This window comes from Salmo trutta, chromosome 35 (genome assembly GCF_901001165.1).
Source record: "Salmo trutta chromosome 35, fSalTru1.1, whole genome shotgun sequence".
Classification (NCBI taxonomy): domain Eukaryota; kingdom Metazoa; phylum Chordata; class Actinopteri; order Salmoniformes; family Salmonidae; genus Salmo; species Salmo trutta.
In genome coordinates, this window is record NC_042991.1 from 31,996,892 (window position 1) to 32,016,917 (window position 20,026).

Here is a 20,026-nt window from a genome sequence, read left to right on the forward strand (position 1 = left end):
CAAATCTAAATATATTTTATATTTGAGATTCTTCAAAGTAGCCACCCTTTGCCTTGATGACAGATTTGCACACTATTGGCATTCTCTAAACTAGCTTCATGAGGTAGTCACCTCTCTCAACCATCATGCGCTATGATGAAACTGGTTCTCATGAGGACCACCACAGGAATGGAAGACCCAGAGTTACCTCTGCTGCAGAGGATAAGTTCATTAGAGTTACGAGCCTCAGAATTTGCAGCCCAAATAAATGCTTCACAGAGTTCAAGTAACAGACACATCTCAACATCAACTGTTCAGAGGAGACTGTGTGAATCAGGCCTTCATGGTCAAATTGCTGCAAAGAAACCACTACTAAAGGAAACTAATAAGAAAATTGAGACTTGCTTGGGCCAAGAAACACAAGCAATGGACATTTGTCCTTTAGTCTGGATTCCAAATGGGAGATTTTTCGTTCGAACCACTGTGTCTTTGTGAGACGCGGTGTGGATGAACGGCTGATCTCAGCATGTGTATTTTCCACTGTAAAGCATGGAGGAGGAGGTGTTATGGTGTGGGGGTGCTTTGCTGGTGACACAGTCTGATTTATTTAGAATTCAAGGCACACTTAGCCAGCATGGCTACCACAGCATTCTGCAGCGATACGCCATCCCATCTGGGTTGGGCTTAGTGGGACAATCATTTGTTTTTCAACAGGACAATGACCCAACACACCTCCAGGCTGTGTAAGGAATATTTTACCAAGAAGGAGAGTGATGGAGTGCTGCATCAGATGACCTGGCCTCCACAATCCCGACCTCAACCAAATTGAGATGATTTTGGATGAGTCGGACCGCAGAGTGAAGGAAAAGCAGCCAATGAGTGCTCAGCATATGTGGGAACTCCTTCAAGACTGTTGGAAAAGCATTCCAGGTGAAGCTGGTTGAGAGAATGCCATGAGTGTGCAAAGCTGTCATGGCTATTTGAGAATCTCAAATATAAAATATATTTTGATTTGTTTAACACTTTTTTGGTTACTACATGATTCCATATGTGTTGTTTCATAGTTTTGATGTCTTTACTATTATTCTATAATGTAAAAAAAAGAGAAAAACCCTTGAATGAGCAGGTGTTCTAAAAATTTTGACTGGTAGTGTACGAGATACCATACCCGGTCTCAGGGATGGCTAACTCTGGAAATCCCTCTGGTCTCCTCAGAGTTAGTTAAACTGCTTTTAATTTATTTGCACCCCATGTATAGAACAATCTACAGAGTTCCTTACAACAGGATCTTAGGCAGTCCTACATGTTGATTGAAGACCTCCTTGCTTATGAATGTGATTGTTTTTCTTTAATGTATTTGTATTCTATTGTATTTTGTAAATCATGTGATTTGAGAAAGAGACCCTGGCCTCAATGGGACTCCCTGTTAAACAAAGCAAAACAATTATAATACAAAAATAAATCCTCTGTAAGGGACATGTAACTGTCTTGACAGGGATTTGTTTTTGCAAATATATTTTTTTGTGAGACAAGGGCATCAATGAACTAAACATGTGATATTTTCACATACAAATCGCCACTTTTTAGGGTTTTTCTTGCAGGATTAGTTGTAGTCTTGTAAACCAAATAGGTAGCATAATCACAATTCATTAAAGCATGCTGAATATGACTAATGAATAATGGAAAGTTGATAAAAGTTGATTTGCTCACTATGAGGCTTGCCATCACAAACAAATACGTTTTTAAAAAGATAAGTTCATAACAGAAGCGTCCCATTAGTGCAATCAAAAAGGGTACATTCAACGTCCTTAAAAATGACTACAAACCTTAATATCTTTCCTCTGGAAAAACTCCAAGAAACTCCTTCAAAAATCCTGATTGATGTCTTTAAAACATAATCAAATCCCTCTTTTATCAAAAATGTTCGACCCTCACAGCATTCCCATTCATCAAATCAGATTGTCTGTATCCTCAGCCAAAACACACCTGCCTCCCTTCGCTGGTGGAAAAACTTCTATCCAATTAGTGTTAGTTCAGAGGGAACTGACAGCATAAAGCCTGCGGTCTGCACTGATCTGCAGGCAGGCTAGAGGTTCCACTCACACTGATCACTGCAGTCGTAGACAGCTCAGTACAGCGGCAGCCAGTCTATCCCTACTCTGCTGTCTGGAAGGTTAGGGCTTGTAAAAAAACAACAGTGCAATATGAATCTTAAAGTGTGATGTGGAGGATATATGTCTAAGTGTTTGCAAGGTCACAAACTAGAAGGAATGGTGGTGGAAAAAAATATTCAAATTTGACTCATTTATTTAGTCAAATTCTTAGTCTAATATACTGTAGTGTGGTTTGACATTAAGAGACAGGGTTGTTAGCAGAGGCACTTACAGTAGCCTGCTGTAATCAGATAAGCAGGACACCAGTGAAGTGCAGCCAGCAAACTCCCCCTGGTGCATTCCTCTAAAAGTACAGTGGAGCTTCTAAGTAACTTGGTATTCCTCCATAACACACATCAGACCCAATATTACATTATTTATTTACAATGACCTAAATAGTACATCTCAGTGAGGTATCACATGAGTGTACTGCAGAACAAGTATCCTCTTTCATGGCCAAATATGATGCACTTGACTCACCCAATCGAAGACAAATCACTAGTCAATCATTTATGCCATATGAGATTATTAATGCAATATATTCTATATAAAATCACATCAGAACAATTAATCCATGTTCGAGCGTAGAAGAATGAGGAAAACATTTGCCAAGAAAAAAATGTATGTCCCTGTACATCCTACCTAACTTTCCATTGTGTTTGTTAATGGCTCCTGTTTACACTCACAACATACAGTACTAGAAGGCTTGTATAGTACGGCCTGCCCACCAAATCCACTTAAACCATTTACCTACTTCAAGTCTCTCTCTCTCTCAGCAACATAACATCACTGCCACAGACACCATTGATTGGTCAAAACATTGAGTCTCCAAATGGTTCAAGCACACAGAGGAGGGCAAAAACTCCCTTCACAATTCACAGCGCTGCATGTTGCTAGTTCCTGTCAACTGCAGCTTCTCCCAGAAACCACAGCAATACTTGCTGACTTGATAAGTAGCAGTGTTAGCAACATAAACAGTGTGAACATGATACTATAATATACCATGCTAACAGTTGTCTGGGCATTCAAATTCAATGTCTGAGCTGAACAGTTTGTGAGTTTGGGGTTCAAAAACTGCTTTCCAACCATGTGTCATGTCATGTGTGCTTAGCAACCTAATAGTCTGGGCAGCAGTACACACTTTGTTTATTCCTAACTGAAACTGAATATACAGAATATCTGCAAAGGGGCTTTAAATATGAGGTGCCATGAACTTTGGATTCTCAGAGCTGGTGAGCCTGTTTGGACAAGAAACATGGTTTCATTTATACGTCTGATTTATTAAAAACGATATCAGAGGTAATCCTCCCTGAAAGCATGTGTTCCACCGCAGTTGAGACTCAGATTTACAATAGATTTGAACCTATGAATATTTCAGCTAGTGGGCTCTCAGACCTATTCCACAGCCAAACCCAATTTGGCCTATGTTCTTTCCATGTCTGGATGTAAGTGTGGAGCGTTCTGGGCTCTAGAGACTGTAAAAACAAGCCATGGTACATACTATACAGTATAGTGGTCAGATGGGTATCGAATGTCATGTCAGTCTGATTACAAATTAATTCCTTTTGCCGCCGCGAAGACGTAGGAACATCATCAGGGCGTCTAATTTTACTTTTCTTGATCTCTTACGTTCTTCCTCGATACTATCCTGACCACCCACCCACTCTTTGGAAACCTTGGTGTTGAGCTGATGATTGCTTGGAAGATGCTTGCTGGGTTTGTGTAATGAAAGAAAGCGGTCTGACAGGCATCGTGCTGGACTACCCCTCCAACAAATCATCCCTCGGCATGAGGTGGTATTTGCGGAATGCCCTCCTCCCTGTGTCTCATGGGCCAGGTGATGCTATGAGATGGATGGAGAACCAGAATTAAGTCTTTCCTCCATGTTATCAGAGGCAACACACTACAACACACTGGGACTATCATACAAAACAGGATAACAGAGTAACCAAGACTGCCAAATTGATCAAAATAGTGAAACACAGTGTAGGGAAATTGGTCAAGTTTCAAGGGTATTTTGTCATAATTCAGGCCAACATTCAGTTTCAGTGAGGGGAAGACTTACCTCCGTCTCTTCTGTGCCATTTTCACACATTCTGCTTTACCCTGCATTGATTACGGTCTCTGAATTCTGTAGAGTGGTTATAGTAGGCTAGCTAATCAGCTCCATTTCAGCTGAAAATGCAACGTCTGGCATAATGTCACCAAAACACTCTAGGTAAAAGGTGCTGATCTTTTAATCTCCTTTCAAATGTGCTGAGAAAACATTCCCGGAGCAGGCATTTTTAAAACAGCCAGCAAAATGTTCTCAAAAACACTGTGCATTAATAATTCTCTTAATGCCATTTATCTAACCAAATCCCAATGTCAAGAGGAGACCTTGGACTGAGCTTATGTCATTTTCGCACCTTCACTGCTGACAGACAATTCTCGACAGTTGGAGCCTTAACTTAACTCAGTCTTAACTGAGGGAAACTCAAACTGGGGACCTAGTCATCAAACTGGAGACCTAGTCATCAAACTGGGGACCTAGTCATCAAACTGGGGACCTAGACATCAAACTGGGGACCTAGACATCAAACTGGGGACCTAGACATCAAACTGGGGACCTAGACATCAAACTGGGGACCTAGACATCAAACTGGGGACCTAGTCATCTACCGTAAGAGGTTAAGAGGAAATATGGGGTGCCATAAACCATTTTATTCTACGCTACCATCAGGACCGCTGAGTTTGTGTTTTTATAGCCATAAATCAGTCACAATGATGAATGTTTTTCAATATAGGCCTACTTTCAGGGTATTGAATAGGCCTACTGGCAGCAATTCATGCACCTCCTTAATGAAGTGAAGCAAATTTAAAATAAGCAAATCACTATTTTTAACTTCCCATCAATGCTGTTCTATGTTTCTGCAAGGCATTTTATTTAGACATTTATTAACTAAAGCCCATTGAAACCAAATCAAAGCTTATTGGTAGTGTACACATTTGTTGTGTACACAAAGTTGGAAGCACAGAATTGTCTAGAATATCCTTTTATGCTGTTAAGATTTCCCTTCACTGGAACTAAGGGGCCTAGCCAGAACCATGAAAAACAGCCCCAGACCATTATTCCTTCTCCACCAAACTTTACAGTTGACACTATGCAGTCGGGCATGTAGTGTTCTCCTGGCATCAGCTGAACCCAGATTCGACCATTGAACTTCCAGATGGTGAAGCGTGATTCATCACTCCATAAAACCTGTTTCCACAGCTCCAGAGTCCAATGGCGGCGAGCTTTACACCACTCCAGCCGATGCTTGGCATTGAGCATTATGATCTTAGGCTTGTGTGCGGCTGCTCGGCCATGGAAACCCATTTCATGAAGTTTCCGACGAACAGTTCTTGTGCTGACGTTACTTCCAGAGAGAGTTTGGAACTCGGTAGTGAGTGTTGCAGAGGACAGACGTTTTTTATGCGCTACGCATTTCAACACTCAGCGGTCCCGTTCTGTGAGCTTGTGTGGCCAATCACTTTGCGGCTGAGACGTTGTTGCTCCTAGATGTTTCCACTTCACATTAACAGCGCTTACAGTTGACCTGGGCAGCTCTGGCAGGGCAGAAATTTTATGAACTGACTTGTTGGATGACGGTGCCACGTTGAATGTCACTGAGCTCTTCGGTAAGGCCATTCTACTGGCAACTGTCATGATGTTGGCTTGATGGGGGAGGTTTATGTCCCCCATAAATACCTTTCCCCTTTTTCCTCTCTCTACACCGATGTGACTATTGAAAATCCCTTTGTTAACATGGAGAGTCTGGTGACATCAAAAGATGGGAAATGGAACCATGTTTCGGTAATCCAACCAGTTGAAAATATGCATTGGTACTTAATGAATATGATCTCAGATCAGTTGTTGTCTGAGACATTATTACTAATGACAGGATGACATAAACGCTATCTTGGAAAGTCGACACATTCTAGTTATCAGATTCATATGGAATTGTGCAATTTAAATATGAAATTATTTGTGAAAAGATGAAATGTAATTTTATCTTCTTAATGAGAGAACGGTTTGTCAGAAGAACACCACTCTGCTCACTCAGAGGCCCCGCCCATGTGAACAGACACTGGGTGTAAACTATGAAACACGGCCCTCTCTCCCAATCCTATATAAGGCCCTTGACAAAAATGTAACTTTCTGTTCCGAGGACGTTAGGGCGACGGTCCTACGTTAAAAGGGCTCAGATTACCTGTTCCAAGGACCTGCGGACTGGCAGTCCCCACGTTGAAAGGACAAAGACCACCTACAGAACTAAGCCAACATCAGCAAGAACCTAACGCAATTGGCATCGAATTTCAATGTGAAGGTGACGACCTACACGTCGGAAGGATGAATTTCGACTATACAAGCCAGAATATAGCATCAGCTTAAAGTACGGCAACTTGGTATGAACTTTGAACTCTTATTCACTAAAGAAGTGCTACCCCCTCCGCCCCTCTAAACGGGGGCTAGGAGAGGACGGACAGAGTAGCCATTCTGCCACCCTCCAGTTCACCACTAGACAGTCTTCAGAGGACCAGAGATCCATGCTGGACAACCCGGCCTATGATCTATGATAATTTACCGAAGTGCAGCACAGAGTAAATATTTATTGCATTTTCCTTTTTCAAATGGGCGGTAATTTAGAATGCATAAGATACTGTATTTGTGACAGCATAGCTTCTCCCTTTGTTACTCAGTCTTCCCGCTCTTTCACTCAAACCCAACCCTCTTTCCTTTGTGTAACCAGCCATCATGTTGGCTCCGTCCACCAGGGACGTTTTTTTTCTTTATGACATAATTTGTAATCAATGTATGATCCATTCTGTGTGATTATTTAGGTATTTAGTAAATAAGTCATTCAACCAAATTTTATATTGCTGATTCAACTTGTTAGCCAGGGTTCGTGAAGATAACTAAGAATTTACAACTTTCAGATGAGACTAAATAAAGTGACGATTAAATATTGACTGCTACTGATGTAAAAGATTACTAGGTCTTTAAGAGTTTATTCGGAAGATAACAGCTCTATAAACATTCTTTCGTGGTGCCCCGACTTTCTAGTTAATTACATTTACCTGATTAGCTTAATCAGGTAATAGTAATTACAGAGACATTATTTTATAGAATAGCATGTCATATCACTTAATCTGGCATAGCTGAAGCACGACACACTGTTTGTCTATGGAGATTGCATGGCTGCATGCCCGATTTTATATGCCTGTCAGCAAGGGGTGTGGCTGAAATAGCGGAATCACATACATTTGTATATATAGTGTAAGTCAGCATGTTACACAAAGATAGAGGGGAACAGCATGCACATACTCCTGAGGGATTCACAGGCTGCTGTCACTACCAGTGGCAAATGTCTTTATAGTGTACAACATTATGCAGCCAAAGAGTTAACCTAGTTATTAAACACACTGAGTGCTGAGCAGACAGTTGAAGACAATCACAGACTTATAATAAAACAGATTTTACAGGAGAAATACTAGAATACAAATTACATTCATACTGGCCCTCTGCATTAGGTCTCTCTCTGCAATTACCAACGAGAAGAGGTAGAGATTAAGACTGTAAACCAGCCTCAAGACACTAACTATCATTCATGCAGACGTTCCACCGACATGAATAATAACACACAGCCTTAAATGGATGTCATAAATTCACTTCCAGACAATAATTTAGTCAGAACACGCTCTTCAGGCCTGGAGGTGAGCCAATGAGAATATTCTGTAGTTGGAGCACTGTTCTGTACAATCTCCCTACAAAGATGTTATTGTATTTCACGTTTTTTTAATCCAAAAGTATGAGCTCACCTCTCTTCACCTTTCAGCTAAGTGTATGTGGTGACAGAACTAGAAGCATTCCAGTGTTCCAGACTCCCTGTCCGTCTGTCTTCAGATAGGAACCATTACAAATCCCATGGCAGGAGGCCATACCTCCCCCTGGCTGCATTAAAAACAGGACAGGTCACTAGGCTCTCTCTGTAAAGCAGACGACAGGTCACTAGGCTCTCTCCGTAAAGCAGACAACAGGACAGGTCACTAGGCTCTCTCCGTAAAGCAGACAACAGGACAGGTCACTAGGCTCTCTCCGTAAAGCAGACAACAGGACAGGTCACTAGGCTCTCTCCGTAAAGCAGACAACAGGTCAGGTCACTAGGCTCTCTCCGTAAAGCAGACAACAGGTCACTAGGCTCTCTCCGTAAAGCAGACAACAGGACAGGTCACTAGGCTCTCTCCGTAAAGCAGACAACAGGACAGGTCACTAGGCTCTCTCCGTAAAGCAGACAACAGGACAGGTCACTAGGCTCTCTCCGTAAAGCAGACAACAGGACAGGTCACTAGGCTCTCTCCGTAAAGCAGACAACAGGACAGGTCACTAGGCTCTCTCCGTAAAGCAGACAACAGGACAGGTCACTAGGCTCTCTCCGTAAAGCAGACAACAGGACAGGTCACTAGGCTCTCTCCGTAAAGCAGACAACAGGACAGGTCACTAGGCTCTCTCCGTAAAGCAGACAACAGGACAGGTCACTAGGCTCTCTCCGTAAAGCAGACAACAGGACAGGTCACTAGGCTCTCTCCGTAAAGCAGACAACAGGACAGGTCACTAGGCTCTCTCCGTAAAGCAGACAACAGGACAGGTCACTAGGCTCTCTCCGTAAAGCAGACAACAGGACAGGTCACTAGGCTCTCTCCGTAAAGCAGACAACAGGACAGGTCACTAGGCTCTCTCCGTAAAGCAGACAACAGGACAGGTCACTAGGCTCTCTCCGTAAAGCAGACGACAGGACAGGTCACTAGGCTCTCTCCGTAAAGCAGACGACAGGACAGGTCACTAGGCTCTCTCCGTAAAGCAGACGACAGGTCACTAGGCTCTCTCCGTAAAGCAGACGACAGGTCACTAGGCTCTCTCCGTAAAGCAGACGACAGGTCACTAGGCTTTCTCCGTAAAGCAGACGACAGGTCACTAGGCTTTCTCCGTAAAGCAGACGACAGGTCACTAGGCTCTCTCCGTAAAGCAGACAACAGGTCACTAGGCTCTCTCCGTAAAGCAGACAACAGGTCACTAGGCTCTCTCCGTAAAGCAGACGACAGGTCACTAGGCTCTCTCCGTAAAGCAGACGACAGGTCACTAGGCTCTCTCCGTAAAGCAGACAACAGGACAGGTCACTAGGCTCTCTCCGTAAAGCAGACAACAGGACAGGTCACTAGGCTCTCTCCGTAAAGCAGACAACAGGACAGGTCACTAGGCTCTCTCCGTAAAGCAGACAACAGGACAGGTCACTAGGCTCTCTCCGTAAAGCAGACAACAGGTCACTAGGCTCTCTCCGTAAAGCAGACAACAGGTCACTAGGCTCTCTCCGTAAAGCAGACGACAGGTCACTAGGCTCTCTCCGTAAAGCAGACAACAGGACAGGTCACTAGGCTCTCTCCGTAAAGCAGACAACAGGACAGGTCACTAGGCTCTCTCCGTAAAGCAGACAACAGGACAGGTCACTAGGCTCTCTCCGTAAAGCAGACAACAGGACAGGTCACTAGGCTCTCTCCGTAAAGCAGACGACAGGTCACTAGGCTCTCTCCGTAAAGCAGACAACAGGACAGGTCACTAGGCTCTCTCCGTAAAGCAGACAACAGGACAGGTCACTAGGCTCTCTCCGTAAAGCAGACAACAGGACAGGTCACTAGGCTCTCTCCGTAAAGCAGACAACAGGACAGGTCACTAGGCTCTCTCCGTAAAGCAGACAACAGGACAGGTCACTAGGCTCTCTCCGTAAAGCAGACAACAGGTCACTAGGCTCTCTCCGTAAAGCAGACAACAGGACAGGTCACTAGGCTCTCTCCGTAAAGCAGACAACAGGACAGGTCACTAGGCTCTCTCCGTAAAGCAGACAACAGGACAGGTCACTAGGCTCTCTCCGTAAAGCAGACAACAGGACAGGTCACTAGGCTCTCTCCGTAAAGCAGACAACAGGACAGGTCACTAGGCTCTCTCCGTAAAGCAGACGACAGGACAGGTCACTAGGCTCTCTCCGTAAAGCAGACGACAGGTCACTAGGCTCTCTCCGTAAAGCAGACAACAGGACAGGTCACTAGGCTCTCTCCGTAAAGCAGACAACAGGACAGGTCACTAGGCTCTCTCCGTAAAGCAGACAACAGGACAGGTCACTAGGCTCTCTCCGTAAAGCAGACAACAGGACAGGTCACTAGGCTCTCTCCGTAAAGCAGACAACAGGACAGGTCACTAGGCTCTCTCCGTAAAGCAGACAACAGGACAGGTCACTAGGCTCTCTCCGTAAAGCAGACGACAGGACAGGTCACTAGGCTCTCTCCGTAAAGCAGACGACAGGACAGGTCACTAGGCTCTCTCCGTAAAGCAGACGACAGGTCACTAGGCTCTCTCCGTAAAGCAGACGACAGGTCACTAGGCTCTCTCCGTAAAGCAGACGACAGGTCACTAGGCTTTCTCCGTAAAGCAGACGACAGGTCACTAGGCTTTCTCCGTAAAGCAGACGACAGGTCACTAGGCTCTCTCCGTAAAGCAGACAACAGGTCACTAGGCTCTCTCCGTAAAGCAGACGACAGGTCACTAGGCTCTCTCCGTAAAGCAGACAACAGGACAGGTCACTAGGCTCTCTCCGTAAAGCAGACAACAGGACAGGTCACTAGGCTCTCTCCGTAAAGCAGACAACAGGACAGGTCACTAGGCTCTCTCCGTAAAGCAGACAACAGGACAGGTCACTAGGCTCTCTCCGTAAAGCAGACAACAGGACAGGTCACTAGGCTCTCTCCGTAAAGCAGACAACAGGTCACTAGGCTCTCTCCGTAAAGCAGACAACAGGTCACTAGGCTCTCTCCGTAAAGCAGACAACAGGACAGGTCACTAGGCTCTCTCCGTAAAGCAGACAACAGGACAGGTCACTAGGCTCTCTCCGTAAAGCAGACAACAGGACAGGTCACTAGGCTCTCTCCGTAAAGCAGACAACAGGACAGGTCACTAGGCTCTCTCCGTAAAGCAGACAACAGGACAGGTCACTAGGCTCTCTCCGTAAAGCAGACGACAGGTCACTAGGCTCTCTCCGTAAAGCAGACAACAGGTCACTAGGCTCTCTCCGTAAAGCAGACGACAGGTCACTAGGCTCTCTCCGTAAAGCAGACAACAGGTCACTAGGCTCTCTCCGTAAAGCAGACAACAGGTCACTAGGCTCTCTCCGTAAAGCAGACGACAGGTCACTAGGCTCTCTCCGTAAAGCAGACGACAGGTCAATAGGCTCTCTCCGTAAAGCAGACGACAGGTCACTAGGCTGTGTTAGGAAAGGGAAAGGAAAAGGGGGATACCTAGTCAGTTATACAACTGAATGCATTCAACTGAAATGTGTCTTCTGCATTTAACCCAACCCCTCTGAATCAGAGAGGTGCGGAGGACTCCAATCAACATCCACGTCTTCAGCGCCCGGGGAACAGTGGGTTAACTGCCTTGCTCAGGGGCAAAAACGACAGATTTTTACCTTGTCAGCTCGGGGATTTGATCCAGCAACCTTTTGGTTACTGGCCCAGTAACAGTTCAGAGTGCTGCACTTTTCACAAATATTCTAAGCTACAAAAAAGAGAAGTAGGGAAGACAAGCTTCACTGATGGCAATCATTTTAGAACTTGTAAAGATCATCTAACTACATGTAGTCCTACCTGTCGGGAAAAATAACATTAGGCCTTATGCTGACAAATAAAATACATGTTCTCAATGAAGGAGGAGAAAGACACCATCTGCTGTCGAAAAATTAGGCTTGGGAGGTATACCGTATATTCAGTATACTGGGGTGTTTGGAAAATAACCACAGGATGGTTTTTCCAATACTGTTGAAACTATTTCTTTGAAGTTTTTCCAATACATTTTACTATTTGTAGCAACTTTTAAAACAAATCCCTGCAGTCAACTTGTGAAATAGGTTAGGAGATAAAGCAGATTGCGTTCTTAAATTTCACCCGTCACATTATTTTACATTATAAAGCTCACCGTAGTTCCCCAGAACAGTTGAGCTAGTCACGTGTTTGTTTGTAAATATCACAACAGGAGAAAGCTGGAGCAGGGGAGTCCAGCTGTGTATTGACAGGGGTCATGTTTTATATTGAAAGTCAGTGTTTTTTTTGCTTCAACAGAGTGATCAGGGACGTGCAACTATAGTTTTCCTTCACAGAAAATACATTAGTGCAACAGATTCGGCAGAAAATAGGTAATTTTCATCAGATCACAACAGAAGTGCAACGCTAGTTGCGAGCCGTTTCAGGAAGCTAGGCGTATGTCACACGTCACCACCACAGGTAGAACAATGACAGATATTTCCCCGGATCTATAAAATGTCAAGCCACCGCTTGGCGTTTCCACTCACTACCAAATATGGTAATGAGAGGAAGCCCAGTATCCGGAGAAGGCACAATGAGATGGATTTTGGCCGACATTCTGCAAATGTTCTCATCGATGAAACATTTAATCTCAATACAGTTTTCTTTTCTCAAAAACTAGAATCTGTTACAAACAGAGTGGACACATTTTTGTAGACTTTACCCTTTGACAACGTTTTTAAAAACTTGCATTGCTGAGAAGGAGAGCAAAGACGAATTTTAGTTACAGTATTGCACACGCGCACTTCACAGAGTAGGTGTTCCCTCACGGAAATATGCAAATGTATGCTTGAACGCTCCAATACAATCTCACTAGCTCTTGCTTGGCTCTGCCCACCTTGCTTGTTCTGCCCACTAGGACTAATTTGTTCCCATTGAAAATGACAGGCTGAGGTCTATCTTGGGTTAGTTATAAAACATTGTGCTCTGGTATTGTGCCTGGCAGACTATGCACAAGCTCCATCAGTCTGGACCTTCCCTTCATGATCACAGGCCACACCAAGTTTGAACCTGACTGGTGCTTCGGCCTCATCAAGCAGCGCTTCAGACAGACCAGAGAACACTGTCAGAGATTCCAGGTGTGGTGAAGGACAACACTGACAGGGGTCAACATCCCACAGCTGGTTGGACTGGAGGATGGTACGGTGCTGGTGGAAAGCTATGGCTGGCAACAACACCCGACTCCCTACTTCAGGCCACTGCCACATATCAAGCAGTACCAGCACTTCAGGTGAATATCATTTTCATCGTATAAGGTTATCATTATCTAACCTTGGGAGGTGAATTGATGTTATGCAAGGTTGTAAATGTCATCCATCACCAGGATCTCTGATATGGTTATTGATATGGTTCTTGTATATTATTTTGTTCTTTCTCGACTGACACTTTTTTGATCTGGACACTTTCTAGTTTTGATATCGCTACTATCAGTGGTGGGAAAAGTGCCCAATTCTCATCCTAGAGTCAAAGTAAAGATACCTTAACAGAAAAGTAAACCTAAAAGTGAAAATCACCCAGTAAAATACTACTTGAGTAAGTCTAAATGTATTTCGTTTTATCAAAAAATAAATGTAGTTGCTAAAATATACTTAAGTATCAAAACTAAAAAGTATGAATAATAACAAAATCCTTATATTAAGCAAACCAGACGGCACAAATGTCTTTATTTATGGATAGCCAGGGGCACACTCCAACACTCCAAACAAAGCATTTGTGTTTAGTGAGTCGGTCAGATCAGAGGCAGTAGGGGTGACCAGGGATGTTCTCTTGATAAGTGTGTGGATTTGACCATTTTCTGTTCTGCTAAGCATTCAAAATGTAACAAGTACTTTAGGGTGTCAGGGAAAATGTAAGGAGTAGAAAGTATTTTTGTATTCATTTTATTTTAATTAGCAAAGTAAAAGTTGTAAAAAATATAAAATAGTAAAGTATAGATACCCTAAAAAACAACTTAAGTAGTCATTTAAAGTATTTTTACTTTACACCACTGGCTACTATACAAATATGCAAGTAACCATTCCACTGTACCATTTACACCTACTGTAGAGACCCATTCACTTAGCTAGACATGGCTGTGGGATGGTTATACTGTAGCATCTCTTTCACAAGACCCATCAAGTCAGCCCGGTGTGTCTGGGGGTGATTACTGCCATCTATTCTATTTTATATATACACAGCGCATTCAGAAAGTATTCAGACCCCTTGACTTTTTCCACATTGTTACGTTACAGCCTTATTCTAAAATGGTTTAAATACTCCCCCCCCCCATCAATTTACACACAATACAATGACAACGTGAAAACTGTTTAAAAATGTGAAATACATTACTTACATAAGTATTCAGACCCTTTGCTATGAGCCTCCAAATTGAGCTCAGGTACATCCTGTTTCCATTGAGCATCATTGAGATGTTCCTACAACTTGATTGGAGTCCACCTGTGGTAAATTCAATTGACTGGACTTGATTTGGAAAGGCACACACCTGTTTATATGAGGTCTCACAGTTGACAGCGCATGTCAGAAAAACCAAGCCATGAGGTTGAAGGAATTGTCTGTAGAACTCCGAGAAGATTGTGTAAAGGCACAGATCTGGGGAAGGGTACCAAAAACTTTCTGCAGCATTGAAAGTCTCCAAGAACATAGTGGCCTCCATCATTCTTGAAATGGAAGAAGTTTGGAACCACCAAGAATCTTCCTAGAGCTGGCCGCCCGGACAAACTGAGCAATCAGGAGAGAAGGGCCTTTGTCAGGGAAGTGGGCAACAACCCGATGGTCACTCTGACAGAGCTCCAGAGTTCCTCTGTGGAGATGGGAGAAACTTCCCGAAGGACAACCATCTCTCTGCTGCACTCCACCAATCAGGCCTTTATGGTAGATTGGCCAAACGGAAGCCACTCGTCAGTAAAAGGCACGACAGCTTGCTTGGAGTTTGCCAAAAGGCACCTAAAGAGACTCTCAGACCATGAGAAACAAGATTCTCTGGTCTGATGAAACCAAGATTGAACTCTGTGGCCTGAATGCCAAGCATCACATCTGGAAGAAACCTGGCACCATCCCTACAGTGAAGCATGGTGGTGGCAGCACTGGGAGACTAGTCAGGATCGAGGCAAAGATGAACAGAGCAAAGTACAGAGAGATCCTTGATAAAAAACCTGCTCCAGAGCACTCAGGACCTCAGACTGGGATGAATGTTAACCTTCAAACTGGACTACGACCCTAAGCACACAGCCAAGACAACACAGGAGTGGCTTCGGGACAAGTCTCTGAAAGTCCTTGAGTGGCCCAGCCAGAGCCCGGACTTGAACCCGATCGAACATCTCTGGAGAGACCTGAAAACAGCTGTGCAGCAACGTTCCCCATCCAACGTGACAGAGCTTGAGAGGATCTGCAGATAATAATGGGATTAACTCCCCAAATGTGGGTGTGCCAAGCTTGTAACGTCATACCCAAAAAGACTCGACGCTGTAATCGTTGCCAAAGGTGTTTCAACAAAGTACTGAGTAAAGGGTCTGAATACTTATGTAAATGTGATAGTTTTTTTTTTTTTTATAAATAAGCAAATATTTTAAAAAACATGGTTTTTGCTTCATCATTATAGGGTATTGTTTGTCGATTGATGAGGGGGGAAAAAACGATTTAATCAATTTTAGAATAAGGCTGTAACGTAACAAAATGTGGAAAAAGTCTTGGGGTCTGAATACTTTCCCAAAGCACTGTATATGTATAACTTTATGAGCTGGATTGCCTGTCTTTGCAATTAGCTTATTTTGGTTTGTGCATATTTAGTTAGCAGCCTCCATTGAAATTCACTATTACTCTGGTAATAGATGCCCAATGGGCTTTTTTGCATGTGTTGGCAGCCCCTTGTGTACTAAACTGGTACTACCGTATATCCTGGTATGAAAGAAGGACGGTATGACGATATGTAAATCTGGATACCACCCAACCCTACTAACAATATCACCAGGCTGTAATTCTGAAGGGATGTTAACCCCTATTCAACCACGGTGGTGTGGTCAGTGTTACACCACTATGATAAATTATCTCTGGGAATGTACCATCTGTGTGGGAGGGGGGAGAATACAGGTGTGACTGTATAGTGGTTTGTCCGACTGAGTTAAGATGAACTCCACTAAGACGTACAACTTTGAGGAGTAGCGTAATGAAGTCAGATGATAAAAACACGAGACCCAAACGCCAATCCTTCACATCTGTTAAAACAGGCAACCCCCCCCCCCCACCTTTTCTTTTACCGAACCTGTAAAAATACGAGAACTGCAGCCACAAAAGTTCCCCACTTTGTTCATGGCCTCATCCAATACAGGGAACACAAAATCTGTGTTGTCTAAAGCCAATGATGTTGTAATAATAAAAATATATAATATTCTGTGCTTTAAAATGTTTAAATCAAACCAGATTCCTTTATAGTGCATGGGACCAGGGCACAGAAAGAACACCATTGTGAGAAACTCAGACCCTGGAAAAGGATTTATGTGACTAATGATTGAGCCGGTTCCCTCCACTGCCACACACACACACAGAGAGACAGAGAGACAGAGAGACAGAGAGACAGAGAGACAGAGAGAGACAGAGAGAGACAGAGAGAGACAGAGAGAGAGAGAGAGAGAGAGAGAGAGAGAGAGAGAGAGAGAGAGAGAGAGAGAGAGAGAGAGAGAGAGAGAGAGAGAGAGAGAGAAGAATGGAAGTACACAGTGCAGACACCACACAATCACAACTGTTGTACTGGACACTTCATAAGGATTCAGACTCCCTACCCTTCTCCTTGAAGTTTGTATCCCAGTTGTATCCCAAATGGCACCCTATTCCCTATGGGTCCTGGTCAAAGGTAGTGCACTATATAGGAAATAGGGTGCCATTTAACTTTCCCCATCTATCTAAGTAATTATTGTTGCAGGTGCGTGGGAATAATGCAATAGCGTCATAGAAAAGACAAAACCTGCACACTGGTCTTGCTTGTTCCATTTTGAATTAAAACAAGTGGCATGACCAAGAGCAGTGTGGGTTTCTCTTTTCTTTGAAGGACACGGCCTGCGTGAACAGAACAGATTAACTTCATTGCCAGGCCAGCTGTATGATGTAAAAAGAACATTCAAGAAGAGAGTGTGGGAGAGAAAATAGTCTCCCTAGCTTCCTGGTAAATGGCTGGCATCTATTTGGAGTTCAGGAACTGAAATGTCAGGAGGAAGATAAAGAAGAAGATACTCAGAAGATACTCAGAATGACCAGTTCAGCGGAAGATTCTAAGCTCTTCAATATTCCATCATAGCTTTAAACCAGACAGTAAACTTGGGCTTTCACATTTGCAAGCAAATGTGCTTGGTTGAACAAGAGTATTATAATAGTATAATTGTGTTCATACATTAACCTCTCTGGGAGATTTGTGATTCAATGAAGGTCCCCTCAACAGCGGGACGAGACAAGTAGACGCAGTATGAAAAAAACTGCTGGCTAGGACCTATACAGCAAATATATTTCCCTGTCGACAACTCATTTTAGAAATTCTCACTTGGATGCGATCTCCCAGATAATTTGGTAACCAGTTTTGAGAAACCAAACATCCCAGTATAGTCTGGGTATATCTTTAAGACGATTATATCTTTAAGAAGCAGGAGAACAGTGAGTTGTCTTACCTTCACCCATTGGGACTTCATAGGTGGCGTTGTGAGATCCCTCTGGCATGGCACTGCGGCCTCGGGAACTGCAAGAACACATGACAACGCAGGATTAGGACAGAGAATGAAAGCCCTCATCAGATCCCCCTGTCAAGATACTAGAGGACCATACAGTTAAAAATCACCCATCTTGTGACATACTACTGCTGTGCACAGCTGCTGACCACAGTCTTGACAGCTCATCAATCCCACAACGCACCATTACAGGAAGTGCCATAATCCTCCTTTCCCCCAAAAGAGGAAGTACAGCTCTGCTCACTAAGGTAATTATGTGTGGGAAAGTCGGCAGTTGTCATTTGAAACAAAATGTGTTTTTTTACGGTGTAGGTGTTATCTTAGCTGCTGTGGCCTGGGAAAGCACTAGAAACTGAGCTATCATGTTTTTCCAGCTGGACATTTTTAACAGACAAAGAAAAATCGTACCTAGACTGATTTATGGAGAACTCTAGACAGAACTTGGATATATCATCGCCACTCAACATTGCAAATCATGCAGGTGTTTCAGCGAGCCGGTTTAACAGCTCCCCTAACTCTTAACTCTGCTGAACACAGCAGGAGAAATTCAACTTAACCTCAGCATGTATTAGAAAGAAAATAAGTTCAAAATCCTGTTAATAATTGCCTCAAACTGCCGCAAATTTTTTATTTTTATTGCACAAACTTTTAAAAGTTTATAAAATAGCTCTAATGATTTGTAACTTGGCAAAGAATTCCAGCTCAGCAATATAATATCAATTGACTCATTTAAAACAAATCCTAAAATAAACCAAAAATGTGGATCCCACGGGCCACGGCAGGCCAAACTTTCCTTGAACACAAAGGTGTTTGCCAACCTAATAAGTACATATTAAATAGTCAGTATATAATTACTGTGGTCCAATGTGCCTCTTCATGTGGTCTGAGAAAACATTAGATTCCACCAATGTCTTTATGGGTCTTCCTACATCTTGAACGTCCACCAGACTACTTACAACCTTAGGGGGCATTCAATAGAATCCAAGAAGTGAATCCATCGCACATCTTCAAGGGTCTTTAAGCTGTTACTTCATGCCACTAATGCCAGGCTTACCAACCAACCACAAACTCAACTTTACTTTTCTAACAGTCCCATCTTCCGTGGTGTGCCAGACCACACAGTAGAAAGAAGCTTCTTGTAATGTATTGTCCATGACTTCTGGCTTTATCTGTCTGGGTGGCTGTCTCAGTCCACAGCTCCACACACACTGTGCAAGTTTGGCAAACCACTACATTTTCCACACACAGGACTAACTTTCTTGATTTTCCACAGGGCAAGAAAGCAATAAATTAGGGGCACTGACACAGCTACTTCTCCAATCCAAATTTCCTCTCACTGCACCCTTCAGTCATTTGAAAAGGTTGAGGGCACAGTGGATTGACGCAGTCAGGCCCTCAGTGAGCTCAAAGCACCGTTGCCCTTGTATAAGGTGGGTCTGCAGGCAGCCTATTCATCTGTTATGCTTGGGGTGCAGCCAAGGCAATTATAGGGCAGATATTTTTATTTATCACACCTTTAAGCACTTTCTGCTTGCTCTCGCCTCAGACAACTCTGAACAGCACTAAACCATTAAAGTAAATTGTTATAGAAAGCAGTGCTTGACTTGGACTGAAATAGATGCCAGTACTCATGTTGGGTGCCAGGGCTGTTTATATTTAGGTCCAGGAGCTCCACTAAACTGTTGAGATAATATTCTATAAGAGGTACAGGAGCTCAAGCAGAACATTTGAGGTGCCGGTACTCAGCTCCGGTGAGCTCCTGCCCAAGTCAAGCACTGACAAAAAGTATATTGCTCATGAAGTCTGAACAATATTGCAACATTAAAAGGACAGGGAAATGGTATTTTGTGGACTAACAATTTCAGACAATATGAGTAGTTACAACAACAAAAAAGTATTGTGCTAAAAATCTGTTTGAATTCATGAAGTAAAAAACAAAAGAAAAGTCTTAGGTGAAACAAAATGGAACTGAAATGCCTATTAATTCAAACATAATAGAACATTTTCAATGCACATCCTGGGATCTTAGTTAGTGGTTTTGGTTGAACGAGGGCTTGTAAAGCTCTATTGGTTTTGGTTGAACGAGGGCTTGTAAAGCTCTATTGGTTTTGGTTGAACGAGGGCTTCTGTGAAGGTCTATTGGTTTTTGGTTGAATAAGGACTTCTGTGAAACTAATGGTTTTTGGTTGAATAAAGGCATTTAAATAGTCAGAAAAAATGAACGCAACATAATTGAGCAACTAAATAATTGTGTACGATATT

The 20,026-nt window shown here is 43.3% G+C and overlaps 1 protein-coding gene across 1 annotated transcript in view; it reads right to left on the reverse strand.

Annotated features, from left to right (window-relative positions):
• The window catches only part of LOC115175077 (uncharacterized), a 73,333-nt gene that overhangs the window by 28,009 nt on the left and 25,298 nt on the right, over positions 1–20,026 (reverse strand). The window contains exon 2 of the mRNA XM_029734249.1: positions 17,708–17,775. Within this exon, the coding sequence (XP_029590109.1) occupies positions 17,708–17,756 (49 nt within the window). The 5' untranslated portion in view covers positions 17,757–17,775. The remainder of the gene's footprint in view (positions 1–17,707; positions 17,776–20,026) is intronic.